The sequence below is a fragment of the Mustela nivalis genome (assembly GCF_964662115.1).
Source record: "Mustela nivalis genome assembly, contig: HAP1_SCAFFOLD_1293, whole genome shotgun sequence".
NCBI classification, from domain to species: Eukaryota; Metazoa; Chordata; class Mammalia; order Carnivora; family Mustelidae; genus Mustela; species Mustela nivalis.
This window is the reverse complement of record NW_028135371.1, coordinates 12952-40599: the sequence shown is the minus strand read 5'-3', so window position 1 is coordinate 40599 and position 27648 is coordinate 12952. Positions and strand designations below refer to the sequence as shown.

General features: G+C 65.7%; 3 protein-coding genes and 1 long non-coding RNA gene across 10 annotated transcripts in view; 2 read left to right on the top strand and 2 right to left on the bottom strand.

Annotated features, from left to right (window-relative positions):
• Positions 1–4441, top strand: part of TMPRSS9 (transmembrane serine protease 9) — a 28951-nt gene extending 24510 nt beyond the window's left edge. For 3 of the 5 annotated variants that reach the window (XM_082750562.1, XM_082750563.1, XM_082750561.1), the window contains 2 exons: positions 2641–2812; positions 3307–4441. In XM_082750562.1, coding sequence (XP_082606688.1) covers positions 2641–2812; positions 3307–4174 — 1040 coding nt within the window. In that variant the 3' untranslated portion in view covers positions 4175–4441. The remainder of the gene's footprint in view (positions 1–2640; positions 2813–3306) is intronic. The other 2 variants (XM_082750564.1, XM_082750565.1) reach the window with 1 other exon arrangement.
• A 526-nt stretch (positions 4442–4967) lies between these two features.
• On the bottom strand, positions 4968–5791 carry TIMM13 (translocase of inner mitochondrial membrane 13). The gene is made up of 3 exons (XM_082750567.1): positions 5424–5791; positions 5270–5338; positions 4968–5132 (listed from the first exon to the last, which is right to left on the bottom strand). Exons 1-3 carry the CDS (start codon positions 5541–5543, stop codon positions 5034–5036), a joined length of 288 nt encoding a protein of 95 aa, XP_082606693.1. The 5' UTR covers positions 5544–5791; the 3' UTR covers positions 4968–5033.
• A 114-nt stretch (positions 5792–5905) lies between these two features.
• On the bottom strand, positions 5906–25713 carry LMNB2 (lamin B2). Of its 3 annotated transcripts, none has more exons than XR_014307914.1 (13): positions 25390–25713; positions 18321–18457; positions 13539–13695; positions 13161–13286; positions 10977–11147; positions 10763–10888; positions 10212–10432; positions 9767–10067; positions 9577–9684; positions 9010–9129; positions 8654–8767; positions 7289–8057; positions 5906–7041 (listed from the first exon to the last, which is right to left on the bottom strand). XR_014307914.1 is itself a non-coding variant. In XM_082750566.1 (12 exons), the coding sequence occupies exons 1-12, from the start codon at positions 25678–25680 to the stop codon at positions 8016–8018; spliced, it is 1914 nt and encodes a 637-aa protein (XP_082606692.1). In that variant the 5' UTR covers positions 25681–25713; the 3' UTR covers positions 5906–8015. The 3 variants fall into 3 exon arrangements, 1 of the variants encoding a protein (XP_082606692.1); XR_014307915.1 differs by having other exon boundaries at positions 5906–7002; XM_082750566.1 differs by having other exon boundaries at positions 5906–8057.
• Positions 25714–25804: 91 nt separating this feature from the next.
• Positions 25805–27257, top strand: LOC309857799. The gene is made up of 2 exons (XR_014307916.1): positions 25805–26031; positions 26988–27257. It is a non-coding gene; the product is annotated as an uncharacterized lncRNA (long non-coding RNA).
• The last annotated feature ends 391 nt before the right edge of the window (positions 27258–27648 follow it).

Below are 27648 nucleotides of genomic sequence, written 5' to 3'. Positions count from 1 at the left end.
GGGTGGCAGCGTCCCGTGTCCGTTGTGACAACCGCATACATTTATTCTCTCCCGGTGCTGGAGCTCAGAAGTCTGCGTAGACAAGTCCTCACGGCCTTGTCCCTCTGTGTCTCGTGTCCTCATTATGTCACGGTCCGCCTGGGACCTTGTTCTAAGTTCATGATCTCCTTAAAGACCTGCGTCCCCATGTCTTCATCCTAAGCTCCCGGGGCCTCCGACTTGGTTGTGGGGTTCTGGACGACACGAGTCAGCCCACGATAGGCCCTGAAAGCCAGGGATACAGGCGCTGGTCAGACAGCCTTGGCGGGAGGGTCCCCACCGCTCTGTCCGTCCAACCAGTGTCCACAAAACCCTCCCGTGCGCGGCCCCGTGCTAAGTCTGGGGTGCCGTGGGGGACCAGACGCGCAGGACGGCGGCAGGAGTGAGGAGAGCAAGCCGAGCCCACGGGTTCCCACGCGGGGCCTCGGGGGACGCCCTGGCTGAGGCGCAGCCCTGCTCGGCCCCGCTGGCCCGCAGGACGCTGACCGACACCGCGCCCGGGAGATCTCTGAGCTTCTCAAGCGCCGAGTCAGGTTTATTGAGGATTAAGCATGAAACGTGTTTGCGGGCCCCCGATAAAACCCATCAGATACAGCCGGTTTCCCGGAGGTCGGGCCGAGACGTGCCCACAGGCGCTGGCTGCGGGGGAACTAAGGGGAGAACCGGCCTGGCTTCTGCGGGACACGTAGGGGACCCGGTGTTAGCGACCAGCCCGCTCCTCCCAGCCAGCCTCGCTCCTCAGAGGGGATGGTCACCCGAGCAGGACTCCGAGCGACGCTAGTGTTTTTGCTAAACACGGGGCTCTCTAGAGAAAGGGGAGGCAGCGTGGGGCGGGGGCGGGGGCGGGGGCGGGAGCAGCAGGAGGGCCCCAGCAAGAGCCCCTTGGCTCGGCTCCTCCGTGCGCACGGCCCCCGCCCCGGCAGACCCGAGCTCGCTCTCACCCGGAAGCGGAGGGACCGTGTCTGCTCTGGCTTCATTCAGGTGGGGCGGCGGGTCGCCGGGACCGGACGTGCTTCCGGGAGCCGCCCCCAGAGCAGGTGCTCAGCGCCGGCCGCTGGTCTGGAGCTGCCCCAACGCGCTGCTTATTCACGAGCTTCCCAGGAGCCCCGGCTGTTCGGCGCCCCCAGCCCCAGCATTCTCGCCGCCGCCCTCCAGAGACCGACCCAGCCGTCCCCGCTGTCCTCCATCAGTGTCCCCTCCTGACCTCCCTAGGTCCCCGCCATCCTTGTGTTCAGGGTGTGTGTGTGACGGAAGCCGTGACACACAGGGGTCGTCCCGACCATCGGGATGCGTCCCCGAGGCTGTCCTCCTCAGGGGACACGTGGCGCACGTGTCCGCTGTCCAGACCCGAGGAGCTGGGGCCGCCCAGGCCTGCAGTCCGCACAAAGTCAGGCTGATGCGCTCCTGCCTCAGGGCAGCCCGCGCGCCATCAGCGCCGCAGGAAGAGGCGGGCCGCTGCGGGGTCTGGGAGCGTCCAGGAGGCTGGAAGCGTCTGGCTTGGCGAGGGGTACGGTCCGCCGCGGGCCGAGGGTCTGCGCGGGCTTTCCTGCGGAGCCGCAGAGTGGAGGCAGAGCGTCTGGTCCGCAGCCCCCTGAGGCTCTGCGCGTGGGCTGGAGAGCTAGCGTCCCCGGGACCAGCGTGCCCGGCCCGAGGGGCAGCTCCCCCACCCGCTGCCCGCCACGGACTCCCCGCGGCAGGTGCTCCAGCAGAGCCGCTCCCAGAGCAGGCGTGTCTCCCGGGCCCTGCGGCTCATTTGCTCTGCGTCTGGCCTCCTGTCTCGGTGACCGTTCCCATAGCCACAGCCCGCGAGTTCTTAGCCGGGGGTCCAGAGAGGGCAGGAAGCCCCTGGAAATGGCACCCGTGGCTGCCTTGTTCCGCGGGGGCAGCATTTCCAGAAAGGAGCCATTTCCATCCGATGCTCCAGGCTTCTTGGTCGGGACTGAGAGGGAGCGGCGCGGGCGGCCTCTCGTCTCCCCTCTTCGCTCCCGGCTCCGGCTGGGGGGCAGGGAAGGCACGCGGGGCGTGGGAAAGCAGGCTGGGGCAGGGGCCGTTCTGGAGGAGGAGGATTTCCTGTGGGGATGACCAGGCAGGTCCCCGCGTGCCCCCACGGGTGGCGACGGGCTCTTGCAGCACCTGCTGGAACCGCCATGTTGTTCTCTGCTGCTGTGCTCTGAGCGTGCCTAGTTCTGGGGCCGGGGCGGGTGTCCGTACCCTGGGAAGGAGAACCCGGGAGGGCATCGAGGGAGACCTGGCAGCGCAGGAGCTGCAGGGACAGGGCAGGGGCCTGCGGGGCAGCAGCTGAGGGTGTGCAGAGGCGCAGGGGACCTGGCTCCTAGCTCCCGGAGGTGCGTGGGGAGATGCGTGGGGAGAGGGAGACGTGAGGACCGTGGGCCGGACCTTCAGCCTGGAAGGCCAGTTTAAATGCATCCCAGATGTTCCTGCAGAAGCGCCCGGAGAGGGCGCATTTACAGAACCAAGCGGGGGGGGGGGCGTTTACCCAGGGCAGGACCCCCAACCCTTTGCCAGCTAGTCCTGCCCTAGGCACGTGCACTGTGGGAGGCGGGGTCAGCCGTGCTGAGCAGTCCCCCGACTCCCCTGCAGACTGTGGCCTGGCACCCATGTCCGCGATGACCAGGATCGTGGGCGGCAGCGCCGCAGGCCAGGGGGAGTGGCCGTGGCAGGTGAGCCTGTGGCTGCGGCGCCGGGAGCACCGCTGTGGGGCCGTCCTGGTGGCAGAGAGGTGGCTGCTGTCCGCGGCACACTGCTTTGACGTGTGAGTCTGTCCGGTCCATGGGGCTCACTGGCCGGCTTTCTGAGTTGCCCCTCCATGCCTCGGCCATGAAGCACCCCCACCCCCCGGGACCCCGCTGCCCCCAGCCATCTCCCCCTTCATACAGCTCTCCCCTGCTCAGGAACCACCTCGAGCCGGACCCCCACCAAACCCTGGGCACAGCAGCTGGGGTCAGGCCTATGGGGACACAGTGGGGCAGGGGAGTCTCTGGGGAACCTTTGGGCCCTCCTACCCCTGGCTCCTAACCCACTGGGACTTGGCACCAGACCTAAAGGGGCAGGGCACTGTGTAGGGTGGACAGGGCTACAGCCCCCATCCTCCAGGGGAACAGCCAGCGGAAGGGGGCACCGTGCACCTCCGGGGGTCAGGGTCCAAGGGGGTGGCATGTAAGACCCCCAGATACAGCTTGTGGGGTCCCCTCAGTGCGTGGGAGCGGGCTGGGGCTCCGGCCAACGCCTGTCCCCTGCGCCCCGCAGCTACGGGGACCCCAAGCAGTGGGCGGCCTTCCTGGGCACCCCGTTCCTGAGCGGCGCCGAGGGGCAGCTGGAGCGCGTGGCGCGCATCTTCAAGCACCCCTTCTACAACCTCTACACGCTCGACTACGACGTGGCGCTGCTCGAGCTGGCGGGGCCTGTGCGCCGCAGCCGCCTGGTGCGCCCCATCTGCCTGCCCGAGCCCACGCTGCGGCCCCCCGATGGCGCGCGCTGCGTCATCACCGGCTGGGGCTCCCTGCGCGAGGGAGGTAGGTCCGGCCGCCCCGCGCCCAATCCCACGCCCCGGCGGCGTCGAGCACGCCCCCGGCCCATCCTGCTCCGTGTCACCCGCAGGCTCGATGGCGCGGCAGCTGCAGAAGGCGGCTGTGCGTCTCCTCAGCGAGCAGACGTGCCGACGCTTCTACCCGGTGCAGATCAGCAGCCGTATGTTGTGCGCCGGCTTCCCGCAGGGCGGCGTGGACAGCTGCTCGGTGAGCGCACGGGGGCACCGCCGCAGGCCCTACTAGCCAGGTGCCACCCTCCAGCGCCCGCTTCTGCAGCCCGCCAAGTAGGGCACCGATCCCGGCCTCAAATTCTCAGTCCACCAGCGTTTATTGGGTATCCTGCCTCTAGGCCCTGCAGGGGCAGCCCGGGACCAAGGTCCAGTGTCCCGAACGGTCTGCCAGCCAAAGGAGCCGGTCGTCCTAACAGAACCCACTTCCCAGGAACTAGGAGGCTCCCAGGGAAAGGGACCCTGGCCCAAGTGCTGCGGTGGGGGAGCTGCTGGGCTGCTCTAAGGCCTTTCCTCTCCTCCAGGGTGACGCTGGGGGACCCCTGGCCTGCAGGGAGCCCTCTGGCAGGTGGGTGCTAACTGGGGTCACCAGCTGGGGTTACGGCTGCGGACGGCCCCACTTCCCCGGTGTCTACACCCGGGTTGCTGCTGTGAGAGGCTGGATCGGGCAGAACATCCAGGAGTGACCGGCCGGTGGACAAGAGCGGTGAAGGCAGCAGGAAGCAGCTGACCCGCCCCTCTGCCCGAGGAGGGGAGTCTGGGGCGCGAGCGGGAGGTGAGGGGCTGCGGATAACCGGGTGCAGTCTCACTGCGTATTTTGTTGCAATAAACAGCCCCTCGTCCCAAGCCTGCCGGCTCAGCACCTCCATGTCCCAGCAAGGAACCTCAGCCAGGCCCGGGGTGGGAGGAAGGATGTCAGGAGGGCCAGCGAGGCCCCCTGGGGCGAGGACCACCCTCCACGGCTTTGGCGGCGCCGCAGCTGGGGAGGGAGCTGGCCAGCCTCGTCCTGAAGGTCCCCTTGGCGCAAGCACCGCGTTCCCGGTCATCGCGAAAGCCCAGCCGCGCAGAAGGGAGGCGGGGTGGGGGGTCGGGAGGAAGAGGCTCAGGCTGGCGGGGCGCCCAGGAACACGCGCTACCCCCTCCGGCAGAGACCCCCCGCAGGGCGGACCGCCCGGGTTCTCCCCGCCCCCACCCCCGGGGTCCACATGCGGATTCTCCGCCCAGGGCACGGGGCGGGCTGCCGGCACTTGGCGCAGTCCCAGGCCCCCGGCGCACGCCGCGCTCGCTGGCAGGCGGGAGGGGAGCAGCGTCCCGAGCGCCGCGGCGCCGGTCTCCTCCGCAGAAGCACGGGCAGGAAGGACGCACGAGCGGCCCCGCTTCGCAAAGGGCATTTATGGAAACGGAACGGGGGATGAGGGCCGGGCGCGGCGCGCCGGGGTCACATGTTGGCTCGTTCCCGCTGCAGCCGCGAGTTGTAGGCGCGGGACACGGTGTTCCAGGCGTCCATGTAGCGGTCCATGCACATGGCGATGCACTTCTGCAGGCGGGGAGGGGCGCGGCTCAGCTCCGGCCCCGACCCCGCCCCCGGACAGCGGGCTGCGCACGCGCAGAGATCCCCCCCGTGCGACGGCCCGCGCACGCGCAGCGGCCTCCCCGCGGCCCCGCCGGTCTCACCTGTTCCGAGTTGTCCAGGGAGCCCCCCGGCTTCCCAATGCACTTCCGGAAGCACTTGTCCGTCATCCTCTGTGGGGACACGCGAGCTCAGTCGCGACAGCCGCCCCCAGCGGACCCCACCGCCCTGGACGCCCGCCCCGGCCCGACCCCGGACCTGCAGCAGCTCCTGCGCGTTAGCCACGGCGATCTGCACCTTCACCTGCTCCATGATGAGCCCCGGGTCCAGCTTGCCGCCGCCGGAGCTCCCGAAATCGGAGCCGAAGCCACCCTCCATGGCTCCGCAAAGTCAACCGAACCGTGACCGCGTGCGCCGACCCGTACCCACGCCGGAAGTCGGCCGCCCAGGGCACCACGGGAAATGGAGTCCAGGTGTACTGGTAGAGGAGCCGGACTACAACTACCACAAGGCCGTGCGCCCTCCACCCGTGCGCGCAAGCGCGGGGTGCGAGTAGCCTCGCGGAGCGGGATGTTTACGCGAGCCCGCAGGTCACCCCCGCTCGCCCGGCAGGGGGGGCCGCGCATGCGCGCGGGCCGGCAGGCGCGTCACGCGAGCCGGGGCGGAGGCTGGCCCGCGGTGGTGTCGGACGCCCGTCTCGTGCGGGGCCGGGGCGGCGTGGTCAGAGCGGACGCGGGGGCAGCAGTAAAACCGACTGTTTATTGACGTGTCGTACAAAAGTGTCCGGTCGTAAAACGCGTATTACAAACACGGGAGAGGGGAGGACCACGCGTTTGGCATGCAAGTTCACGGACGCCGGCCGGCCCCGGCCCCGGCCCAGCCCCGGCCCAGCCCCGCAGGCCGTGCTGGTGCTCCCGCGGGGGCCCGGCCCAGGGAACCGTCCCCGCGTCCTTTAAAGCGGCTTAAACCTAAGAATGCGGACAACTATAGCTGCTTCCCGGGCCGGTGCGGACGCCCGGGACCCCGCACGGCTCACCAGCGGCTCCCGCCCCCCGAGCCCGTCAGGCCCCCCATCCGCACTGCCTGCACGACCCCGGCCCCACGCTCCCGAGGCCTCCGCCTCTGCAGTCCAGGCCCGCAGTGGGCAAGGCGGGGCGGGGGTGGGGGGTGCACAGCCTGCGGCTCTCCTGGGGAAGGTCCTGCGTGGGGCGGGGCGCGCTCCCCGCGGCCCCCCAGAAAGGCGGGGCCTTTTCGTCCGCGGGAAAGACCGACCTCGGGCCTGGGTACCGGGCAGCCATGGAAAGAACTAGACCTCAAGCAAGGGGCTGCGGCCAGATTCTCGGTGCAGAGGCCTTGACCCTCCGGCCACAAGCAGGTTCCGAGGGACGGGCGACCGGCCGCCCGAGGCGGGAGGCAGGCGTGCTGCGGACCTAGGGCGGCGTCGGTCGAGCTGGGAAGGGCCGGACGCGGGCTGCTTGTAAACGGGCTGCCTTCTGGGGGCAGCTGCCTCCGTGGCTCAGTATGACGTCTTTAAGACTTGAGCTGCGCTTTCTGAAGGAATTTGCCGTCTGGGGCCTCAGAGGTCACCGAGATGGCCCCCTCAACTCCAGCCCCCGGGGGGAGGGGCTGTCCCAGGGACGCTGGCATGAGGCCTGAAGCGGGATCCGGCAATCTGAGTACTGACCAATGTAAAAAAATAAATATCCATTAAAAAAATAACTTCTGTGTATCTGTGTGGGAGGGGTACACACGGTGAGGGACCACCGAGGCGGCATGGCAGCCGGGAGCTGGGTCGGGGGTCCTGGAGCCGTCCTGTGGAATCAGCCGGCACTGGCCTCTGAGAAACAGCATTTCAGCGAGAAGGTCTCCACGGAAGCTAGGACAGACAGCAAGACACACACACAGCATACGGGACAGTGTGGGGGTCAGGACTCAGCCCCATGCACAAGGCACAGAGTGGGAGACCAGCTTGCGGGTGGCCCAGTGGCTCACCATCAAGTCCCCCTCTTCACTGAGGGAGGGCAGGAAGTGGCTGTGCCCTGTGGACAGTGGCTTTGAGACCCGGGGGACACTTGCTTCCCAGGTGATCCCACTACCCCTTCCACCTGTCCCCTGGCCATTACCTGGTGACAAGTCTCCAAACGGAGCTGTCCCTGTTCCCTGGGTTTCCAGCTCTCTCTCCTGCCTCGTGGTCCTGCAAGCTTAGGAACTGCACTACAGAAAGCTCCAGAAACCCAAGGGCCAGCCAACCAGAAGGGAAAAGCCAGAAAGGAGGTGTGGCCTGCGGCAGCTCTCCATCACACCAGGAAGAACACCAGAGCCCCAGAGCCCAGGCGGAGCACCAAAACCCACACCCAGGTCCCTGCCACACCTGCGGCCCGGCCACCAGAATGCCACAGGGGATGCGCCTGCCGCCCCCCAGGTCAGAACCTGGCTTCTGGACTGGGCTCTTAAGGAGCTTCACTGGACACGGCAGCCCTGCTCTCCGTGCACTAGAGGCCACAGGGCGGGCCCCAGCAGCCAGTGTGCGAGGGAGGCAGAGGGACAGTAGTCCCTGAGCCCAGCCCGGCCCGGTCTTCCGGCCTCCACACCCAACCCCCCGTCAGCCATTCCGTCCCCGGCCTCGAATTCAACCAAATGGTGAAATGGGGCACCAAAAAAATGTCTGGCCAGTGGTGATGAGAAGTGTCCAAGGGAGCCCACCCGCAGGAAAGACCGCAGAGACCCTCCCGGCGTTCTGGCAGTACGCTTAGAAATCCTCTAGAAATGTATCAAGGAGTAAAGACAGCCAATGATAGAAAAATAGTTTTCAGTGGCTCTGGGTAAAGACAAGTGATGAGGCGCGTCCGTTCACATCACGCGGCAGCCTCTCGAGGTGGTCCTGGGGTCCCCCTGGAAAGAAAGGCCGACAGCCTAAGAGGAACGCGCAAGCACACTGGGCCACGCAGCTCCCACCCCTGGGACACTGGCTCCCAGCAAGCTGATGGGGCCAGCAGCTTCACCCGCAACTGTCCCTGTACCAGAACCTTCCACGTCTGCCTTGCTTCTGTTCCGAACACATAGGCCGTCACAACTTAAAGGTCAGACACCAGGCGTACCATGCAGAGGAGCTGCAGCCGGCCCCAGGTCTCAGGAGGCCCCCCCCAAACCCATCACTGAAGCCCGGGGATCCCAGGCAGGAGGAGCAGTGGCCTCAGAGCCCGCTCGGGGCTACACTGGTGCCGCCTGGCAGTGTTTGGGGTTCAACACCCCACTCCTGGGGGCCCTGGGCCACAACCCTGAGGTCCACACAGGGGCAAGAGCCAGGAGGCGAGGGCAGTCCCGCAACAGGCCGCCTCTGGCAGCGGGCCGTGTGGCCTGGGGTCGGCTGGCGGGGGAGGCCTGGGCGGTGGCCAAGCAGCGGGCAGGCAGCACGGCCCTGGGGACCCGGCGGGCAGGCGTGCACGTGTGCGAGGGCGCGTCCACGTGTGTCACCCGGGGGCCGCTACCTGTTGATGGAAAAGATCCTCCTCGCCGAACTCCGCGGCCTCCTCTTCTCCCTCCTCCCCGTTCTCCGTCTCCCGCACCGCCGAGGACTGCTTCACGGTTCTCATGGCCACCTCCTGCGCAAGAGAAAGGCCGCGAACGCTGGACCCCTTGGGCAGCGGGGGCCCCCTGTCTCGGTGACGGGCAGGCGGGACGCTCTGGCCGAGAGCCACGTCCCGCCGAACCCCAGATCGCGCGCTCCCGGGCCTGCGCGCCCTACTGCACCCGGCCTGTGGTGCAGTGAGGGTGAGGCAGGGAGCCCCCAGGAGGGACCCCAGGGCAAGGAGACGGTGGCCCCCAACAAGGCGCGGGCACCTACCTCCCCGTCGGCGTTGACCAGGACGGTCCGGAAGCTCTGGCCCGTGCCCCAGCTGTCCTGGCTCTTCCACACGAGCGTCGAGGGGGGGCTGTGGGCCACTCCCGCACCAGCTGCCCACACCTGGGGACACCGGAGGGCCTCCCCATCAGCACTGGCTCTGGGCCCAGTACCTGCCACCAGTTAGTTCCAGGTCCCTCCCCCCTGTGTCCCGCTGACGGAGGACCGTTGACAGTGTACAGGGGACACTGAGGTCCGGTGCCCAAGGACTCATGTCAGCAAACACAGGCTGAGCAGCGAGCAGAGGCCCATCAGCCTCAGGGATCCTCTGTCTCTGCCAGCGCCCGCCAGCCCAGACAGCCCAGACCCTCTCCCACTGTGGGAGGCTGACAGGTCACCCCAGGGCTCCCCAGGGCTCCAGGGACAGTCCAAAGGCCGAACGGCACACAGGTGGCCAGTGACAGGGCACAGCTGTTCTCAGAGCCAGCCCCCCCATCCCACAGCACTGCCTGCTTCCCACGAACCCCCCACAAGGCCGCCCGCAGCGCCGGCCCTCCCACAGCCACCTACCGTGACCGTCTGGCCGGCTCGCAGCACGTACTTGGGCGTGAACTTGTAGGAGATCTCCTCCCCTTCCAGGATCTGCCTCTTGATCCTCCAGTTCCCCAGAGACTGGTCCTGGCACAGGGGACACCGCGCCTGAAGCACGGCTCGGGGAGGGCGCCCCCAGCTCCGCGCCGCAGCCCGGGACGCCCCTCACCTTGTCCGAGCTGTTCTTCAGCTGCACGAACCTGCCCTCCAGGTCGATCTCGCCGATGCTGACGCCGCCGGAGGCCGAGGCCTGCTGCGCCAGGTGGAAGCTGGTGGTGCTGCTGCTGCTGCTGCTCGTGCCGGTGCCGGTGCCGATGCCGCTCGAGCCCGCGCCCGGCGACTCCTCCGCCTCCAGCCGCTTGCGCTTGCTGCGGCCCGAGCGCCCGGCCGTGGACACGCTGCTGCTGCTGCTGCTCGACGTGGCACGCGACACGGCAACCCGCGACGATGGGCTGGGGGTCAGCTTCAGCCTGTGGGACGGAGGGGACCGCCGGCCCGACACACTCACTAGCCCAGTGGGGCGGGGGGTGGGGTGGGGGGGGGGAGGGCTTCTCGCCCGGCCCCGCCCCTCCGCCCCTCCCGCCAGGCCCGCCCCCTCCGCAGAGCACGCCCACCTCTCCTCCTCGCCCTCCAGGAGCTTGCGGTAGGCGCTGATCTCCATGTCCAGCGCCAGCTTGACGTCGAGCAGCTCCTGGTACTCGGCCAGCTGCTGCTGCATCACGTCCCGCATCTCGGTCATCTCCTGCTCCTTGGCGTCCAGCATCTTGCGGAACTTGTCCCGCTCCCCAGCCATGGTCTCCTCGAGCTCGCGAATCCGGTCCTCCGCGGCACTGGCCTGGCGGGCAGGGGGGGGGGGTCCGGGCAGCCAGGTCAGGCCGGCCTCTGCGGGTCAGGCCGAGAAGCGCACCGGGCTGCGCGGCTCTTCCCCGCCTGCTGCGGGCGCGGGCGGGCACCGACGGCGGGCAGGAGGCCTTGGTGGGGTGGGGCCGGGGGGCTCCGGAGGCCCGTGGGCCCTACAGCCCCGCGGGCCAGGAGGGAAGGGGTGCTGCGTCACCCACGCTGCCGTTCCGGCTCGTCTACACCCGAGGCTGGGAGGGCGGGCCCGCAGCAGCAGCAGCAGCAGCAGCAGCAGCAGGCCCGCGGCGGGGCAGGCCCCGGGAGTCACCTGCTTCTGGAGGCCAGACAGCTGGTAGCTGAGGGACTCGAGCCGCACGCGCGCTTCCTGCAGCTCCTCCCGGGCGGCGCTGGCGGCCTTGTCGTTCTGGTCGGAGCTCAGCTTGGCGCTGTCGAGCTGGACGGACCCAGACAGAGGTGTGAGGGGTCGGCCGCGGGCAGGGAGCCCCCGCCGCCCCCCCGCCGCCCCCCGCCGGGCCCCGCACCTTGGCCTGGTAGGTCTGCTCCAGCTCCAGCTTGTACAGGCGCACCTGCTCGTCGTGCTGGCTGCGCAGCTCGTCCAGCGCCTGGGCCATCTTGAAGTCGTACTCCTGCTGCCGGCTGCTGTCCACCTCCACCAGGCGGCGCTCGTGCCGCCGCCGCGTCTCCCGCACCTCCTGCGCGGGACCGCGGTCAGGGCCCCGCCCTGGGCCCCGCACCCCCGCCTCCGCGACCCCGATTCTCCCCCCTCCCCGAGCCCCAAGTCCACGTGGGCGCCCAGACCCCGGACCCGCTGCGGAGTCACGGCCACCAGAGCGGACCCGGCCCGGCATCCCCCACTGGCAAGCAGATAAATAAAACGTGCCCCCCCCCCCCCACAGGGGCACTACCTGGCGCGACCTGGGGCCAGGCGCCCCCACGCGCTGCCCCGGGGACCGCCCCAAGCCCAAGGCCGCAGGGAGGGAAGCAGACACAGGAGGACACGGGGCGTGAGTCCACGCGGGTGACCGCCCAGACCAGGACGGGAAGGGGGATGGAGCCGCTGGGAGGAGGGGTTGACGGCTGACCGGACCGGGTTGCTTTGGGGCCGACAGAATGGTCTAGAGTTAGAGATGAAGTCTGTGCAGTTCTGGAAACCAGCCGAACTGTACACCTTACAAGTTTCGTAGAACAGGAACGTTCCAATAAAGCTGCTGTTACAGGAACTCCTGACAAGGGCTCCTGGGGGGCTCATGCAGGCGGGCACCGACTCTGGTTTCCGCTCACATCATGACCTCGGTGGTGGGATCCGGCCCCATGTCCAGCTGTGCACTGGGGGGGCCCAACCTGAGACTCTCTCCCACTCCGGTTCGCTCTGCCTCTGCCCCTGCGCGCACACTCAGGCGCTCCTCTCACTCCCTCATGTAACTCCAGGAATAAAATCTTAAAGTAAGAATTCCTGCTGAGCCCATCCCAGGTACCTGGGGACAGAAACACAGAGACCCAGGCCTCAGGACAGCGGCCGCACACCACGGCGACACTGAACCCAGTGGGAGGTCCGGCCCCAGAGCACAGCGGCCCCAGACACAGCTGCGGGCGGAGGGCGCCATCCCCCAGCCTTGGGCCCGGAGAGGAGGAGAAACTCGCTCCGCACGGCCGGCTGTCACTCACACTGTGCCATCAGCTTGTAAGACCAAGAGGACTGCTTCTCAAGGAAGCCGGTCCTGTTCTCAACCCGTGAACCTCGGGGAACACAGGACCAGGACACCCACCTTCACGGCAGCCCCCGTGGGGGCTCCCCGCCAGGAGCTCCTGGCCACCAGCCTCAGGGAGCCCCACCAGGAGCCCTTCCAGGGTGTGCTGCGGGCTCCCCTCACAGGTCCCCGCATGGCTCTCTTCCTGGGATCCTTCCTCACAAGTACGGACCCCCTCAAAGCCTCAGGGTCTCCAGCGGATGCCTTCAGGGCTTCCCGCAGGGGCTCCCCCGTAGCTGGCCTGGCCCTGGCTCTCAGGGGCCCAGGCTGGAGCTGGAGCCCACTCCTCAGCTCTATGGGCATCGTTCCGCCAGCCCCGCCTGCCCCCGGGGCACGGAGTGCAGGAAGCTGCAGCCCCAGGGTTCCGTGCTGGGCTGTGACAGGACAAAGAGCTCTGTGATGCTGAGCAGGGAGGGGCCCCGATGCCACAGCCCCCACGGAAGACACAGAAACCCCAGCTCTAGCTGCCAGGAGGGCAGGTGGGCCCACCATACCCCAGAGCCTGGGGCCAGGGATTCCGAGCTTGAGTGGGGGGCCCAGGAAGCAAGGGACGCAGATGGGCCCTCCCCTGCCCTTTCACAGAGAGGGTCTGCCGTGTGTTCAACGGCGGCACCCCAAAAGATGTGCCCATGTCCTAATCCCCAGAAGCGGGAGTGTGATCTTATTTGGAAAGGGGGCTTTGGAGATGGAATCTGTAAGAGTCTCCAAATCAGAGCTTCTGGATCGTGCCGGCGGGCCCTAAACCAATGACAAGTGTTCTCACGAGAGACAGGAAGCGGGTGAAGACAGAGGCACACACGGACAGACGGACGCGGCCACAAGCCTGGGGGCACCTAGAGCCCCGCCCCCGGGGCTGGGGGAGGCAGCAGGACCCTCCCCCGGCGCGGGGTCCTGTGCTCCAGGAGGTGGCAGGACGCCGCCACCGCCGTGCGGGGTGCGAGCCGCCCCCAGACCCACCTCCTCGAAGACGTTCTTGCGGAAGTCGAGCTCCTCCTGCAGACTCTGGCAGCGGTTCTCCAGGTCCACGCGCATCAGCGTCTCCTTCTCCAGCTGCTTTTTGGCCACCGCGTGACCGTCCTCCGCCTGGGACACAGGACAGAAGCTGAGGCGACAGTCTGTCTGCCGCACCGTGTGGCCTCTCGGGGCCCAGAAATCCCCTTACACACACACACACACACACACACACTCCCAATAGGGAGTGTCAAGGGCTTGGGGACCGGTGGCCACCGGCACCCTGGCCTGGGCCATCCTGGCCCTGGGCCACTCCCCCAGGACAGGACGTCCGGCCACCGCCCCAGACCCCGGTACTCGCCGCTGGGGCTGCTGGAACCCCACCTTAGCCAGCTGGGCCCGCAGCTCGGCCACGTCGCTCTCCAGGCCACGCTTCTCGCTGAGGGCGGCCGCCAGCTCCGCCTCACTCCGGTGGAACAGGGACTCCAGATCCTTCATGCGGCCCTGAGCCGCCGCGAGCTCGCCATCCCTCTTCTTGGAGCTGCGAGTCAAGGGCGGGCGTTAGCCAGGAGCAGGCGGGGCAAGCCGTCGGGGGGCGATGGCGGCCTCTGGCAGCGCCAGGAAGCCCTGGACCGGCTCCCTCTGGCCTCTGAGCCACGGGCACCTCCCGGGGTAACAGGGCCTGGGCCGCCGCCACAAAAGGCGTCCCTTCCTCAGACCCGCTCTGCACATCAGGACTCCGCCAGCTGACAAGGAGAGCGCTCAAAAAGACCTCAGGAAAGAGCTAAGGTTACTTTTAATTTAATTTTTTTTGGACAGATCACAAGCAGGCAGAGATGCAGAGAGAGGAGGAAGCAGGCTCCCTGCTGAGCAGAGAGCCCGACGCAGGGCTCGATCCCAGGACCCTGAGACCATGGCAAAGGCTTCACCCACTGAGCCACCCAGGTGCCCCTTTAATGTCATTTTGTGTAATTTCTGGACATGGGATCACGTAGGGGAGAACGATGTTTAAAAAAACATAGAATTTAGTAAAGTTGCAGGTTAAAATGCTGCCCTTTGAAAAGTTGATCTCGCTCGTAAACTTAATACGCTTCTCCAAGCAGGTTCAGCTGACGCCCCAGGAGACGATTTCCGCGACATTACAGAGGCAAACAGATTCTTTAATGCCCAGCTGTCTGCAGCACGGGCCTGGGGCCTGGGGCTCCTGGTCGTTTCTCAAAGAAATTCGCCACCTTCCAGGAGTTGAATGCGCGCCACCCCCCACCCAGGAGCCGAGGGAGCCGTCCCCAGCAAGGGGACAGTCTCGCCCAAGTGCTGCTCACACAGGAGCGCTATGGGGGGCAAGCAGCATCCCTGGGGCCAGCCCCCCAACCGCACACCCAGTGAGAACTGCTGGGGACGCAGCTTCGGCTGCACGAGGCGGGGGCAGGGCGGATGGCATAGGGACCCGTGGCTTCGGCCGCCAAGCTGCCGTGTCCTCAGCAGCAGCCCTAGAACACAGAGCTCCAGCCGTGCCTCTGACCACCCTCCTCCATGAGGGTCTCGGGGTCCCCGCAGTCCTCACCCCTGAGCTTATGCCACATGATCCTGGCTCTCCTGCCCGCGGCGGGACCGAAACCCTAAGCCCCAGGAGCAGCTTCTGCAGGGCTTTGGGAAAACGAGTTCCTCGTCTGAACCCGTCACCGAGAGCCTGCTTTGTGGGGACGGCCCCCCTCGCGCCAGAGATGCACCTGGGAGCACCGGGCTCTCCTGGTGCGGAACTTTCTCGTGGGAGGAGCCGACAGTGAAGCCCGCGAACCGCATCAGGAGGGCAGAGAAGGGGGAGGGAAGGGAGGGAGGAGCCCGAGCCCTGTGGGAACCCCGTGGGAACCCCACTTGCAAGGCGCACAGCCCTGCCCGGGGTCGCCCTGGAACAGACCTGGATGAGGGGAGCATTAAGAACGAGCCAGATCAAGGGGCGCCTGGGTGGCTCCGTGGGTTAAGCTTCTGCCTTTGGCTCAGGTCATGGTCTCAGGGTTCTGGGATTGAGCCCCGCATCGGGCTCCCTGCTCAGCGGGGAGACTGCCTCCCCCTCTCTATCTGCCTGCTTCTCTGCCTGCTTGCGATCTCTCTGTCAAATAAATAAATAAAATCTTTGGGGAAAAAAAAAAAAAAGAACAAAGCAGATCCGTCATTTCCAGGAGAGCACTCAGGCAGAGGAAGCAGAAATGCAAAGGCCCTGGGGTCAGGTGTACCCGGCAAGTTTAAGATCAGCCACAAAGCCAGGGTGACAGGAACAGAGGCATCAGGTGATGTGGAAAATGTTTTTTGTTTTTTTTTTTAAGTTCATTTGAATAATCTCTAAACCCATCGTGGGGCTTGACCAAATAAGCCCAACACATGCTCTCCCGCGGGGGTGAACCTGCCACCTTGATGCAGAAAATCTCTAAACACCTTCAGCCAACATTCGCATTCTGCCAAACTACACAGAACGGCCCAGAAAGCAGGGGCGCCAGGGACTCCCACGGGCCACGTCTCCCGAGCATCAAGCTGAACGCGGCTTCCTCATCTGTGGGCCAGTCCTGGAGGGTTGCGTGGGAGCATGTGACCTATCGGTCGGGTCCTCCACGCAGCCACCCACGCTCCTGTCCTCGCCGGGATGTGCTGATAAACGGGTTAGGAAGAGAACCCACTCGACCTAAGTGCGGCCGGCTCCCTGCTCGGGAAGGGCTCCTGCGGCTCCCGCGGCAGGACAGGAAGTGAGGGAACGGAGCCTGGCACCTGCAGCCTCTGCTGGCCAGAGAGCGGCCGCCGGACAGGAGGCCTTCCCAGGGGAGCAGGGGCCTCCGCTGAAAGTGACGGCCCAGACGTGCAGAGTCCCTCCCGCCAGCCCCGCTGCACCGGCCGCTCCTTGGGTCCTGTCTGCCGCCCGCCACGCCCAGCACCAGGCCGAGGGAAGCGGCGGACAGAAGCCGTCACGGAGCCATGGGACCGGCCTGCCTCAGCCACGGCTCCCCTGGCGAACCTGTTCTGGGTGCGGGAACATCCCAGTGGCTGGGACAGAATCCCAGCGTGGACGACATCTGATGACTCTGGGGGGACTTCCACGAGAGGCTTGTGGCCTCCCAAGCCCAACCCTGCCGGTGTCTCCGGCATCCACTGTGAGTTTACGGAAGGCCGTGTGGGTGCTCACACCGGCCACCCAGTCTGTTTGGGGGAAGCCTGCTGCAGACTTATGCTTTTCTCCTTAAACGAGCGTGCATTTCCCACTTTGTCGCCAGTGAGCACCTGGGACCACAAAGCAGGAAAAGTCAAGACTTCCCGGCCTGGACAAGGAGCCACACCCAGAGTCCCAGGCATGTGGAGGCTTCTGGAATCCTCAGGGGCCACAGGGAAAGCAGTGCTGACCTTGGAATTACCTCAATCTTCCCCCAGAAGCACAAATCCTTTTTTAATTAAAAAACCTACCATGGGGCACCTGGGTGGCTCAGTGGGTTAAGACTGTCTTCGGCTCAGGTCATGATCTCAGGGTTCTGGGATCGAGCCCCGTGTCGGGCTCTCTGCTCAGCGGGGAGCCTGCTTCCCACCCCCACCCACCCCCACCCCCACCCCCTCTCTCTGTCTGCCTCTCTGCTTACTTGTCATCTCTGTCAAATAAATGAATAAAATCTTCAAAAAACAAAAAAATCTTCAAAAAAACAAAAAAATCCTATGAAACTGGTGGGCTACAGTCTACCCTGGGTCTAGCATCACTCCCTGGCCGAGGACCAGGCTCCGGACCCCGCGGGGCCACCCCGCGCGCGCTTCCGCTCCAGTGGCTCTCCACGGAGGGACCCGCGGCACATCCCTGAGCCAGAGCTGGGCTGAGGCCACACACCGTGGGGCTCCGAGTCTGGGACGTTCTGGAAAAGGCAAGACTGTGGTGGCCCGGACGGGACAGGACGGAGGGACGGGGGAACACAGGATCTTTAGGGCAGCGAAGCCATAAGGGCGGACGCGTCTTCGTGATGCAGGTGTCCAAGCTCGTGGAAGGCACCTCCCGCTGGGAGGGAAGCCTAACGTGGACTCGGGCTCCGGTTAGTGACACTACATGGGTGCCGCGTGTGGGTCACCACGGCGGAGCTCGCCCGCTACTGGGTGGAGAAACCAGAGCAGAGACTTTGGAAACTCTGGCCTTTCCACTCATTTCCCTAGACACACAAAACTGCCTACACCCAAACATGGAGGAGAAGGAAAACATCCCACAAACGTGAAGGTGACTCTGTTGGCAGCCGGGACCGGGAACCGGGACTTGGGAGCCAGGCCTCGGTCCAGGTCCCTGCCAACCTGAGGGATACCGGTCAAGCCTGGCCGGTCTGCCGCCCCCAACACACACACTGAGGCGGGGACAGTGACAGTCCAGCCCTGGTCACGTGTGGCCGCCTGGGACGTCGTGGCGTCACGGTGTCCTCTACCCAGTACTAGTGCCTCCCCCGCCACGGCACCTGGCTGGCCACGCCGTGCGCACGGGCCTGTCTCCGGAGCAGCCAGAGAAGACACAGCACTTCGGAAGAGAAAAGGCCAGGCCCGAAGGCTGCCGGCCCGGCCCAGCGGGGACTGGATGTGGGGGGGATGGAGGCGGGCGGCCCCACAGCCCCACAGGAGCCTTGGAGGATGAGGGCCCCAGGCCACACGTGAGGCAGTGCACCAAGGTCTGTGGGGGCCCGCGGCCTGGCGGTGGGGAGGGGGCAGCACACCAGGGGCTCCCAGACCCAGGGCGGAGAGGGGAGGCCGGGCTGCGTGGCCCGGGGCCGTCCTCTCCCTGAGGGAATTGGGGGAGCCACTCAGGTCTACTTTTTATTTTTTATTTCTTAAAGATTTTATTTATTTATTTGATACAGACCACAAGTAAGCAGAGAGGCAGAGAGAGAGGAGGAAGCAGGCTCCCCGTGGAGCAGAGAGCCCGATGTGGGGCTCGATCCCAGGACCCCGAGATCATGACCCGAGCCGAAGGCAGAGGCTTTAACCCGCTGAGCCTCCCAGGCGCCCCAGCCACTCATGTTTAAAAGCTTCCCGGGGCTGAGTGATGCTGGGGGACCAAAGGGGGTGGGAAGGGCCGGCTGGAGGGCCACAGAGCACGCCCCTGCCAGCGGCCAGCCTGCCCGGCCCGCACGACGGTGTCGGGGTGCCCGAGGGCCGCACGCCTACCCCTTGTTGGCCTCCTCCAGCTCCGCCTTCAGCTTCCCCAGCTCGATCTGCAGCCGTGCCCGCTCCCGCGCAGTCTCGTCCAGCACCCGGCGGGCGTCCGCCAGCTCCGACTCGTACAGCGTCTTGATGCCGCTCACCTGCGGGGTGGCAGCCAGGCCCAGGTCAAGGACAGACCCCCTTCCCCACCGACAGCGGGCCCTCCCCGCCTGGACACGGCTCCTCCCGAGGCCCCCCACCCCCACCCCAGGGGCACCGCAGCCGCCCGAGCTCTCCGGGTCCCGGGTCCCCCGCCAGCGGTGCACACAGCTCATGCTTCTCGCCGCCTTCTCGTACCCAACCTTCCCCCGCGTCTGCATGCAGAGGGCCAGGCACGGGTGTTAAAACCATCTGGAACCAAACTAGGGCCGTGAGAGGGCCCCCGGTCCCCCTAGGGCGGCCAGAGTCAAAGAGACAATGAGTAATAAACGCGGGCAGCGGTACCGGGAAACCTCAGGCCCCCGCGGGCGGCGGGGCAGGAGTGGGAAACGGGCCGGCGCCGGGCAGCCAGGTGGGCAGCGGACCCTGGGACCCAGCGACCCCACAGCTGGGACCTCCATGCCCGGAGAAGCAACACGCGCGTGCACACGAAGCTGTGCTTTCGCAGCTCGGCCCACCGCAGCCGGGAGGTATAAACAAGCCCAGCGTCCTCCCGCCGACCGGCAGGTGCACACACGCGTCCCCACACGCACGAGCGTCCCTGGCCACCAGCAGCGGCGGGGCCCCCACGCGCTGCCCCGGGGACGGATCGCAAGCCCACGACGCGCAGGGAGGGAACCAGACACAGAAGGGCACGTGGGGTGTGAGTCCACGCGTGTGACACGCCCAGACCAGGCTCCCCCACGGACGGGAAGGGGACTCAGGGGTGCTGAGGAGGGCTGGGGGTGACGACCGATGGGGACGGGGCTTCGTTTGGGAAAGCGGCCACGTCGGAGGGGACGGCTGTGCGCCTCTCCCCACGCACTAGCCGCTGAGCTGCGGAGCACCGGAACCACAGGCGCCGGGAACTCCAGCTCAGTGACCTGCAGGCGCAGAGGACGACACAGAGCCGCCGCTCCAAGTGGCACCACGTTGCCTCCCACGAAACCACACGCCAGCAGGTGGGGGGGTGCAGGGGTGGCCGGGACCCCTCCTCCCACAGGAAGGCCCCAGGGCGGAGGGGGCTGCCGGGAGCGGCCGACGACCTGCCGCACTGTCAGGTAAGCAGCATCCCGCTGCCCAGGGACAAGGGGCCTCCGGGGGCGGGGGGGGGGTGCGCTTCAGAAGAGTTGGGGTTTTCATAGCCAGTCTGAGCCCCCCCCACTGGCCTGAGCATCCTGGGCCTCAAGACAGCAGCTCCCAGTCACTTCATCCCACAGGTGAGACGGGGTGTGCACTCCTGGCCCGATCTCACAGATGGGGAAACTGAGGCATGGAATAGGCAACTGGTCTCTGCGGACCCATCACGTGCAGGGCAGAGGATGTCCACTGGGGGCGATTCCAAGAGGAGGACACGCGATGGGGGAGCAGAGACAAACTCCTCCCTCCTGTCCCCTGGCTGCGGCCACCACCCACCCCAGGACAGCAAGGCTCCTCCCCCGCACAGAGGTGGTCGCCTGTGGCCACGCCCGGTGTTTGCACCTCTGGGAACTGGATTCTGGAATCAGGCTCAGTTCACAAAAGTGACCGCTCCTGTCTCCAAGCGAGCCTGGGTTTACCGTGTGTCCTGGTTCTGCCTCCTGCCGTTTCACCTTCCAGAACTCTCCTAAGCCTGAGGGAGAGCGCGCACAAGATCCCCGGCCCCGACCCCCACCCGTCCTCTCACACCTTCCCCTCACGAGGCAGGGGTCCGGGGATGACTAGTGACCAACGACAGTCACTAAGGCCACCAAGCCCTGAGCCAGGCTGGGGCATAGGGCAGGAGAAGCCAGCAGTGGTGACACTGTACGTAAGTTCTCTCTTTTTTTTTAAAGATTTTATTTATTTATTTGACAGACAGAGAGCACAAGTAGGCAGAGAGGCAGCAGAGAGAGAGGAGGAAGCAGGCTCCCCGCTGAGCAGAGAGCCCGATGTGGGGCTCGATCCCAGGACCCTGAGATCATGACCTGAGCCGAGAAGGCAGCGGCTTAACCCACTGAGCCACCCAGGCGCCCTGTACGTAAGTTCTTGATACTTCATTCCCAGTGGGGTTTTTGCACGACCTTTAATTTTTCCTTTAAGTAAACTCTACCCCCAACACGGGGCTCAGACTGACAGTTCTGAGACCGGGAGTCACACACGCCACGGACGGAGCCAGCCCAGTGCGCCACGGATTTTAATCTTTTAAACGTACCATTAGGGGCGCCTGGGTGGCTCAGTGGATTAAGCCACTGCTTTCGGCTCGGGTCATGATCTCAGGGTCCTGGGATTGAGCCCCGCATCGGGCTCTCTGCTCAGCAGGGAGCCTGCTTCCCTCTATCTTTCTCTCTGCCTGCCTCTCTGCCTGCTTGTGATCTCTCTCTCTCTGTCAAATAAATAAATAAATAAAAATCTTAAAAAAAAAAAAAAAACGTACCATTAAATTATCATTGGGCCCACTGCCCGGCCTAACCATGAGGAAACACCAGACTGACCCCAAACTCCTGACCAGCGCTCCTCAGGGCTACCGGGGGACATCGACCCCTGGGAATCTCAGAAACGCGCTCGGTCCAGAGGGGCCCGAGGAGACGTGACAGCTGAGCACTGGGAGGTCCCGAGGGCGTCCCGGGCCGGAGAAGTGGGGGAAACTGAGGACCCCAAACAGCACAGGTGTTAGCCCGTGATGTCGCTACAGCGTCAACACCGGTAAAACCACTGTGACAAGACAGGAGCGTGAGACGCTGACGGAACTGTGCTGGGGGACACGGACCCTTTACTTACTCCACAAGGTTGAGTAAGTGAAAACACCTCGTATTGTTTGTCTCCACGCCTGAGACTTCTGGGCGCCCCTGGATTCGCTCGCCCTGACTGCTCTGGGCTCTGAGGCCGCGCTCTCACAGTCCCCTCGAGTGTCCTGGCTCAAGTCCCAGGTTCTGGGGCGTCTGGCCGGCCCCGTCCTGCAGCTCTCGGTCCCGGGGAGGAGGTGCGGGCCGCGCGGGCACAGGTTCCCGGACGCCAAGGACGCGGTCCCCGCAGCGCTTCCCGCCCCGCCGCAGCGCAGAGCGGACGCTCATGCCTTCGTGTTCCCGAGGCACCTCCGCAGCCGGGCCGGGGGCTCCAGGCCGCGGCAAACCCACCGCCCTCTGCGGGTCCAGCCTGCAGCGCAGGGTAGTTTCCACGTCGGTCCGTGGCTGGGGGTAAAGAAACGAGCAGAGATTCTGCGACCCAGGCCGAGGACAGGCATTCAGTGTGTGTAAATAAAGCTTTATTGGCACACGGCCGGGCCCGTTCCTGTACACAGTGTCTGCGGCAGCTTCCACTCCCACTGCTGAGTTGAGTAGCCACGGTGGAGACTTCCAGCCCCCGGAGCTGGAAACGCAGACTCCGGCCCTCCAGAGAACACCGGCCAACCCCGCTCTGTGGCCCTGGGACGATTCAGAAACCTCTTGTGGAGGACACACACACAGAGCGTCTCTCAGAGCCCTAACAGGTGCTCTGCTGGCAGGCCCAGGCCGCCCGGCCCCTGTGACGGCCCCTGTGACAGCCGCTGTGACGGCCCCTGCGGAAGCCCGGCCACAGCTGACGGGAGACGGATGGCTGGGCCTTTTGTTTTGTCTTTTACGGCATTATTCAAGCGCCAGGAATGAACAAATGTGTTAGCATGTGTTGGCCAGGGAGGGGGAGCATGGCGGGGGGGGGGGGGTGTCCAGATAACCCGAGGTGGCCTTTCCCTGTTCCTGCGTCTCCGGGGGATGAACCCTTCCCAGCCGAGAAGCACGGCTCTGCAGGAAATCCGGACAGACAGCCGATGGGGCTACTTTCTCCCCCACAGCTCACCGCGCCCCGCCCCTGCTCCCAGGGTCCACCCGGGGGGGCCCCCCTACCTGCCCCCACCCCCCAGCAGCAACAGGACACCTGGGCAGGTGAGAGAAAAGAAACCGAAGGTCGAAGGAACTTAACACCCAAGTGGGAGGCTCCTTGGAGAACTGCCTCTCCCTCCTGGCTCCCCCTCTCCCGGCCGGCACCCGGACCTCGCTCGAACAGAAACCGAGCCTGGCCCCAGCCCTTCTGGAAGCCCTCCGGGGACACGGGCACGTGGCTCCTCAGCACAGAGTGGCCGCGGGACCCATATGCGGCACGTGCGGGAGGGTGACAAGGGCTTGGAAGCTTCCGGCGTCCCTCGCGCACCTCCACTGTCCGGATTTTGTTACAGGCTTGTGGCGCGCTTAGGACACGGTAAAAGGCATCTTCAAAGGGCTCCTTAAGTGGCTTCTCCTAATGGGATCTGGGGTTGGAACATCTCTGTGATGGGGTCATCCTGAGCACTGGGCGAGGATGGGAGTGAGCAGCAGCCCCTCCCCCGCCCACTCCATGGGCCAGGAGCGCCCCAGCGTGATGACCGCCCCAGCGTGATGACCACCGTCCTCCGGGGGGAACCAGGCACCCAGCTCCGCCCACATCCCTCCTGGAGCCTCCGTCCAGTCCCAGCCCCCGCCCCGCTTCTGCCCACCCACTTTGCAGGGCCCCTCCAGCCTGGGCCCCACTGTAGCCAAGGCCACTACCAGGTTGCTTTGAAAGCCTGCTCCAGCGCCCTGACACACACAGGGCCACACACCGCACGCCCCCTGCTCCAGCGCCCCTCCTTCCCCAGGCGCCAGCTCCCTCCACTGCCCAGTCCCCAGGGGCACTGATCACGCGGCCACAGGGGCAGCTGGAGGCCCCGGGAGAACCTGCTGGTGGCAAGTCCTCAGCTCCAGCCGGTAACCGGCCCCCAGCCCGGGGACACCCGGAGCCCCAGGCCTACCCTGAGCCCACGGTGGGGCAGGTTTACCACTGGTGGCAACACATCCTTTGTTCCCAGGAGCCCTCAGAGACCGGGAGACCTCACCTCTCCAGCTGGGAAGGGAACGGCCCCTCCCCAGACCAGAGAGATCCGGGTCCCCAGGCCCTCCTGCTGGGACTCTAGGTACAACACCCACTCAGCGCCTGGGGGCTCCCATGCCCACCAGGCCCATCACCCTCAGAGAGCTGCCTGCCATTCACCGCACCTGCAGGAGGCCCATGCAAGAACAGGAGAAAGACAAGGCACCCCAGCAGGCAGGAACCGGACCCGCACCCCGAGTACTCAGGCGCCCCTCTGGAAGGTGGCCACCTGGTGGGGGGCTGCAGACAATTCTAGCCTCATGGGATTGATGACAAAACCTGCCCAAGGTCACACAGACTGAAAGGACTTTGCACAAGTGAGCATCAGAGCTCGAATCCAGTCCCCCACCCACTCCCGCAACACCGACAGCACCACCTTCCAGGGAAACTTCTTCCTCCCCGACGTCACCCAGGCCACTTTCTGAGCCGTTCCCGTCCTGGCTACTGTTAAACAGGGGCAACAGAACCCACGGTTCCTCGGGGTGCCCATCCTTTATTCTACAGGACGCACATCAACAGGCCTGGCCAGCCAGCCAGAACAAAAGGGGGGCTGTCATCTCCATTTTACAGAAGAGGCACTGGGACCCAGGGAGTTTTAAATGACTTGCCCAGGGTCACCCAAAGGGTAAGTGGCTCCCAGAAATGACCCCCACACGACGGTCACATGGCCCACGGTCAGGATAGGGGCCTGGCTCTCCTAGGGGGCCCTCGGGGGAACCACAAGGTGAGCACTCTCCCACCGGCCATCCTGATTCCCGGCAATCACACTTGGGTTTGGAAAGGGGCCAGCAGGGGTCCAGCCAAGTGAGAAAAGAGCCTGGGGCCCCTGGGAACTGGGGGAGAGCTGGGTTGGAGCCCCAGTCCCCAAGCAAGGGAAGAACCCACCCAGGACCCCCAGACACAGGCCCTCCCATGCCCCTAGAGGTGGGGGTTACCCAGCCCCCTCTCCCTCAGTCTGCAGTGAAGCCCTGGGACCCACCTGGAACCCCAAACTTCCTGCTAAATCCCCAAGACCAGACATCTCTCCACCCCCACCAGGCTCCAGCCCATCCACCAAGTGGGTGCCCCAGGCCCCAAGTGAGAACCTCTCAAATTTCCCATGGGACCCCGAGGCTTCGGACCCCCTCCCCTCACGTGCCCACCTACCCCAGGTTCCAGTACGAGACGGAGCCTACAGCCTAACCACCTTCCCAGTCCCTCAACACCCCAGAATTCATCCCAGGACCCCTGGAGAGTTCCGCAAAGAAGAGCACCGTGGGCCCCCCCAGAGGCTCTCCACCCCTCCTCGGGGTCCCTTCTGAGAGCCTGAACTCAGGCTCCTCTGAGACCACAGAACCCCACCAGATTTCCTCCCGGGACGCCAGGGCACCCTAACGTAGCCCGGAGACTCTCCGCCTCTCCCTCAGGGGCGGGGCTTTCTCTGGCTCACACCCTCCCCGGCCGAGGGATCCCCAGAGGCCCCCCGGCCACTCAGGGCTCGGGCCTGCCCCCCATCCACCAGTCGCACAAGGGGGATCCCTCAGAGGACGGGTCTACCCCAGACCGCGCTCCTCACTCGGTGGGCTCACGAACCCCTCTGCGGGCCCCTCGGCGGGCGGGGCTTGTCCCAGGGCGCACCCCTCGCTCACAGGTCTCCCGAAAAGCCCCGGGAACCTTCGGTGGGCGGGGCCTGCTCCAGGGTGCGCCCCCCTCGTTCCGAGGCCCCCGAAAAATCCCTCGGACTCGGCCCTCCGAGACTGCCCCAGTCTGCACCACTCGCCTGGGCCCCCCCACCCCGAGACCTCTGACGACCCCCTCTGTGGGCGGGGCCCGCCCGGCCTCCGAGCCTCACCCCCGGGAGGCCCCCGAAGCCCCCCGGGTACCCTCAGAGGCCCAGGCCCAGCCCCGCGTGCGCCCCTAGGGCCCCCCGAACCCGCGGGGACGCCCCCCGGTGGGCGGGGCCTGCCCGGCCTCCCCTCTCGCGCACGGGGACCCCCGGGGACCCCCGAGGCCGGAGCCCCGGCCGCGCGCCCACCTCGCGCGTGGTCACCTCCTCCCTCTCGGAGATCTTGAGCAGCAGCCGGTCGTTCTCGAGCTCGAGCGCGCGGACGCGGTCGATGTAGTGCGCCAGGCGGTCATTGAGCTCGCGCAGCTCCTCCTTCTCCTGCAGCCGCGACAGGCGCGTGGGCGACAGCGGTGTGGCGGGCCCGCCCCCGCGGCCGGGCAGCGGCGTGGCCATGGCGGAGGTGGCGGCGGCGGCGGCGGCGGCGGCGGCGGCTCGGGGCCCGCGCGGCTCGGGACGGCGGCCGCGGCGCGGCGGGCTCATTCAATCCGCGCCGCCGACCAAGATGGCGCCCGGCGCCCGCCGCCGCGGAGCAGCCTGGGACTTGTAGTCTGTCGCGGCTGCGCGGGGCAAGCCGGGAGCTGTAGTTTCCCGCGCCCGCAAGGTTCCTCTCGCCTCCAGCGGGCTTCCCGCTCTGTGCATTGCTGTTCCAGAAACCGCCAGCGTTCAGGGCCAGGCCCCGGGACCTGCAACTCCCAGCCCGCCCCCGAGGGACAGCGGGCTTCTTTCCAGTGCCCACCTTCCCCACTTGTACAATCTCCCTCCCTCCTTGGAGTCCTATTAAAATGAAAGGCGAAGGGACCTCGCACACACGCTCGGGGATGTCACTTACAGGTACGATCAAAATAAAATAATGGTAAGATAAGATAAATAACAGCTCACAGCGGCGCCAGGCTGGCTCAGCCGGAAGAGCATACGGCTCCAGCGTTGTGAGTCCAAGCCCCCAGCTTGGCTGTAGAGATTACGAAAAAAAAAAAAATTAATTAACTTTAAAAAATAACTGAGCTCGCAGATGCAGAGAACAGGTTGCTGGAGGTTGCCGGTGGAGGGGTGGGAGGTGGGCAGCACAGACGAAGCCATCAAAAGACACAAACTTCCAGTTATAAAATAAGTAAGTCCCTGGGATATAAGGCACAGCGCAGTGGCTATAGTTAATAACACTGTATTGTAGGTCGGAAAGTAACTATGTGCGTTGACTGATACCAGCCACACCTACTGTGATCATTTCAACAATACACAAACCTCAGATCGGCAGGTCGTGCACCTGCAACTTCCACAATGTAACATGTCAAGGACAGGTCAGTTTAAGAAAAGAAAAGAAACACCTCACTGAAAGAAGCCGGGCACAAAGGGCCACATACTACCGCATCCCACTTACGTAAGACACCGGGGGCGGAGGGGAATCTATAGGGCCGGTCCCGGCCCACAGCCTGGGCCCATTGTTCTCTGTGGTGGGGCAGGAAGTGGAGGACCACCTCTGGGCGCCCCAGCCTCCACCTGATGCCAGCAGCACCACTGCCCCACTCCAGTCCAAACAACCAAATGTCTAGTCACTTCCCCCTGCCATCGCCTCCAGTGGAGAACCACTTCCTTCCCGTCACCCTGGAACTTGCCCGGAGAACTCCTCCTTCCCAGACATCCCACCTTGGGGAATTGGGCTGAAACGGCCTTGCTTGGGGACTCCTGCAAATGTCACACGGAGACCGTGACTGCCCTTCCAGCCCTCGGAGGGCCGGGATGCTTACCTGTCTCCAACACCTGAAACTCACTCTGAATTGCCGTCTCACCAGGAGTCAAGGGCCCCACCTTAGAACCCAGGCAGGAACAGTCCCCAGCTAGACCGTCACTGTGCTGCCTTCTCAAAAGAGACCTTGCGCTTGATGGGACGGACACCTGGGTGGCTCAGCCGGTTAAAGCCTCTGCCTTCGGTTCAGGTCGTGATCCCAGGGTCTCTGCTCAGCGGGGAGCCTGCTTCCTCCTCTCTCTCTGCCTGCCTCTCTGCCTACTTGTGATCTCTGTCTGTCAAATAAATAAATAAAATCTTAAAAAAAAAAAAAAAAGTGACCTTGCGCTTGAAACCCGGTATCGTTGCCTGTGCCGTCATCAAACAGAAGAGACGGTGGCAGGATGTAGGATGCGAGAACGAATCCGTGATGCTGCAGGGGGCAGGGCCGGAGAGGGAGGAAAGTGACTGCGGTTGGAGGGTGGCAGGGGGTCACCTTGCCAGACCTCCCCGCCCCCAGACCTAGCTGCAGCCCCCTCCTCACCAGAGCCCCACTGAGCTGACCGCAGCCCAGAGTCCTGGCCGTCCCTCCCCCCCCCACCCCCCACCCGGCTCAGGGCCCTGCAGGGTCCCACCCCGCCCCAAACGCCTCTCGCCCCTCTACGCCTCCCGGTCTTTCCCGGGCCAGGAGGCCAGTCCCCTCCCGGCGGCTGCACGGACAGGCCTGG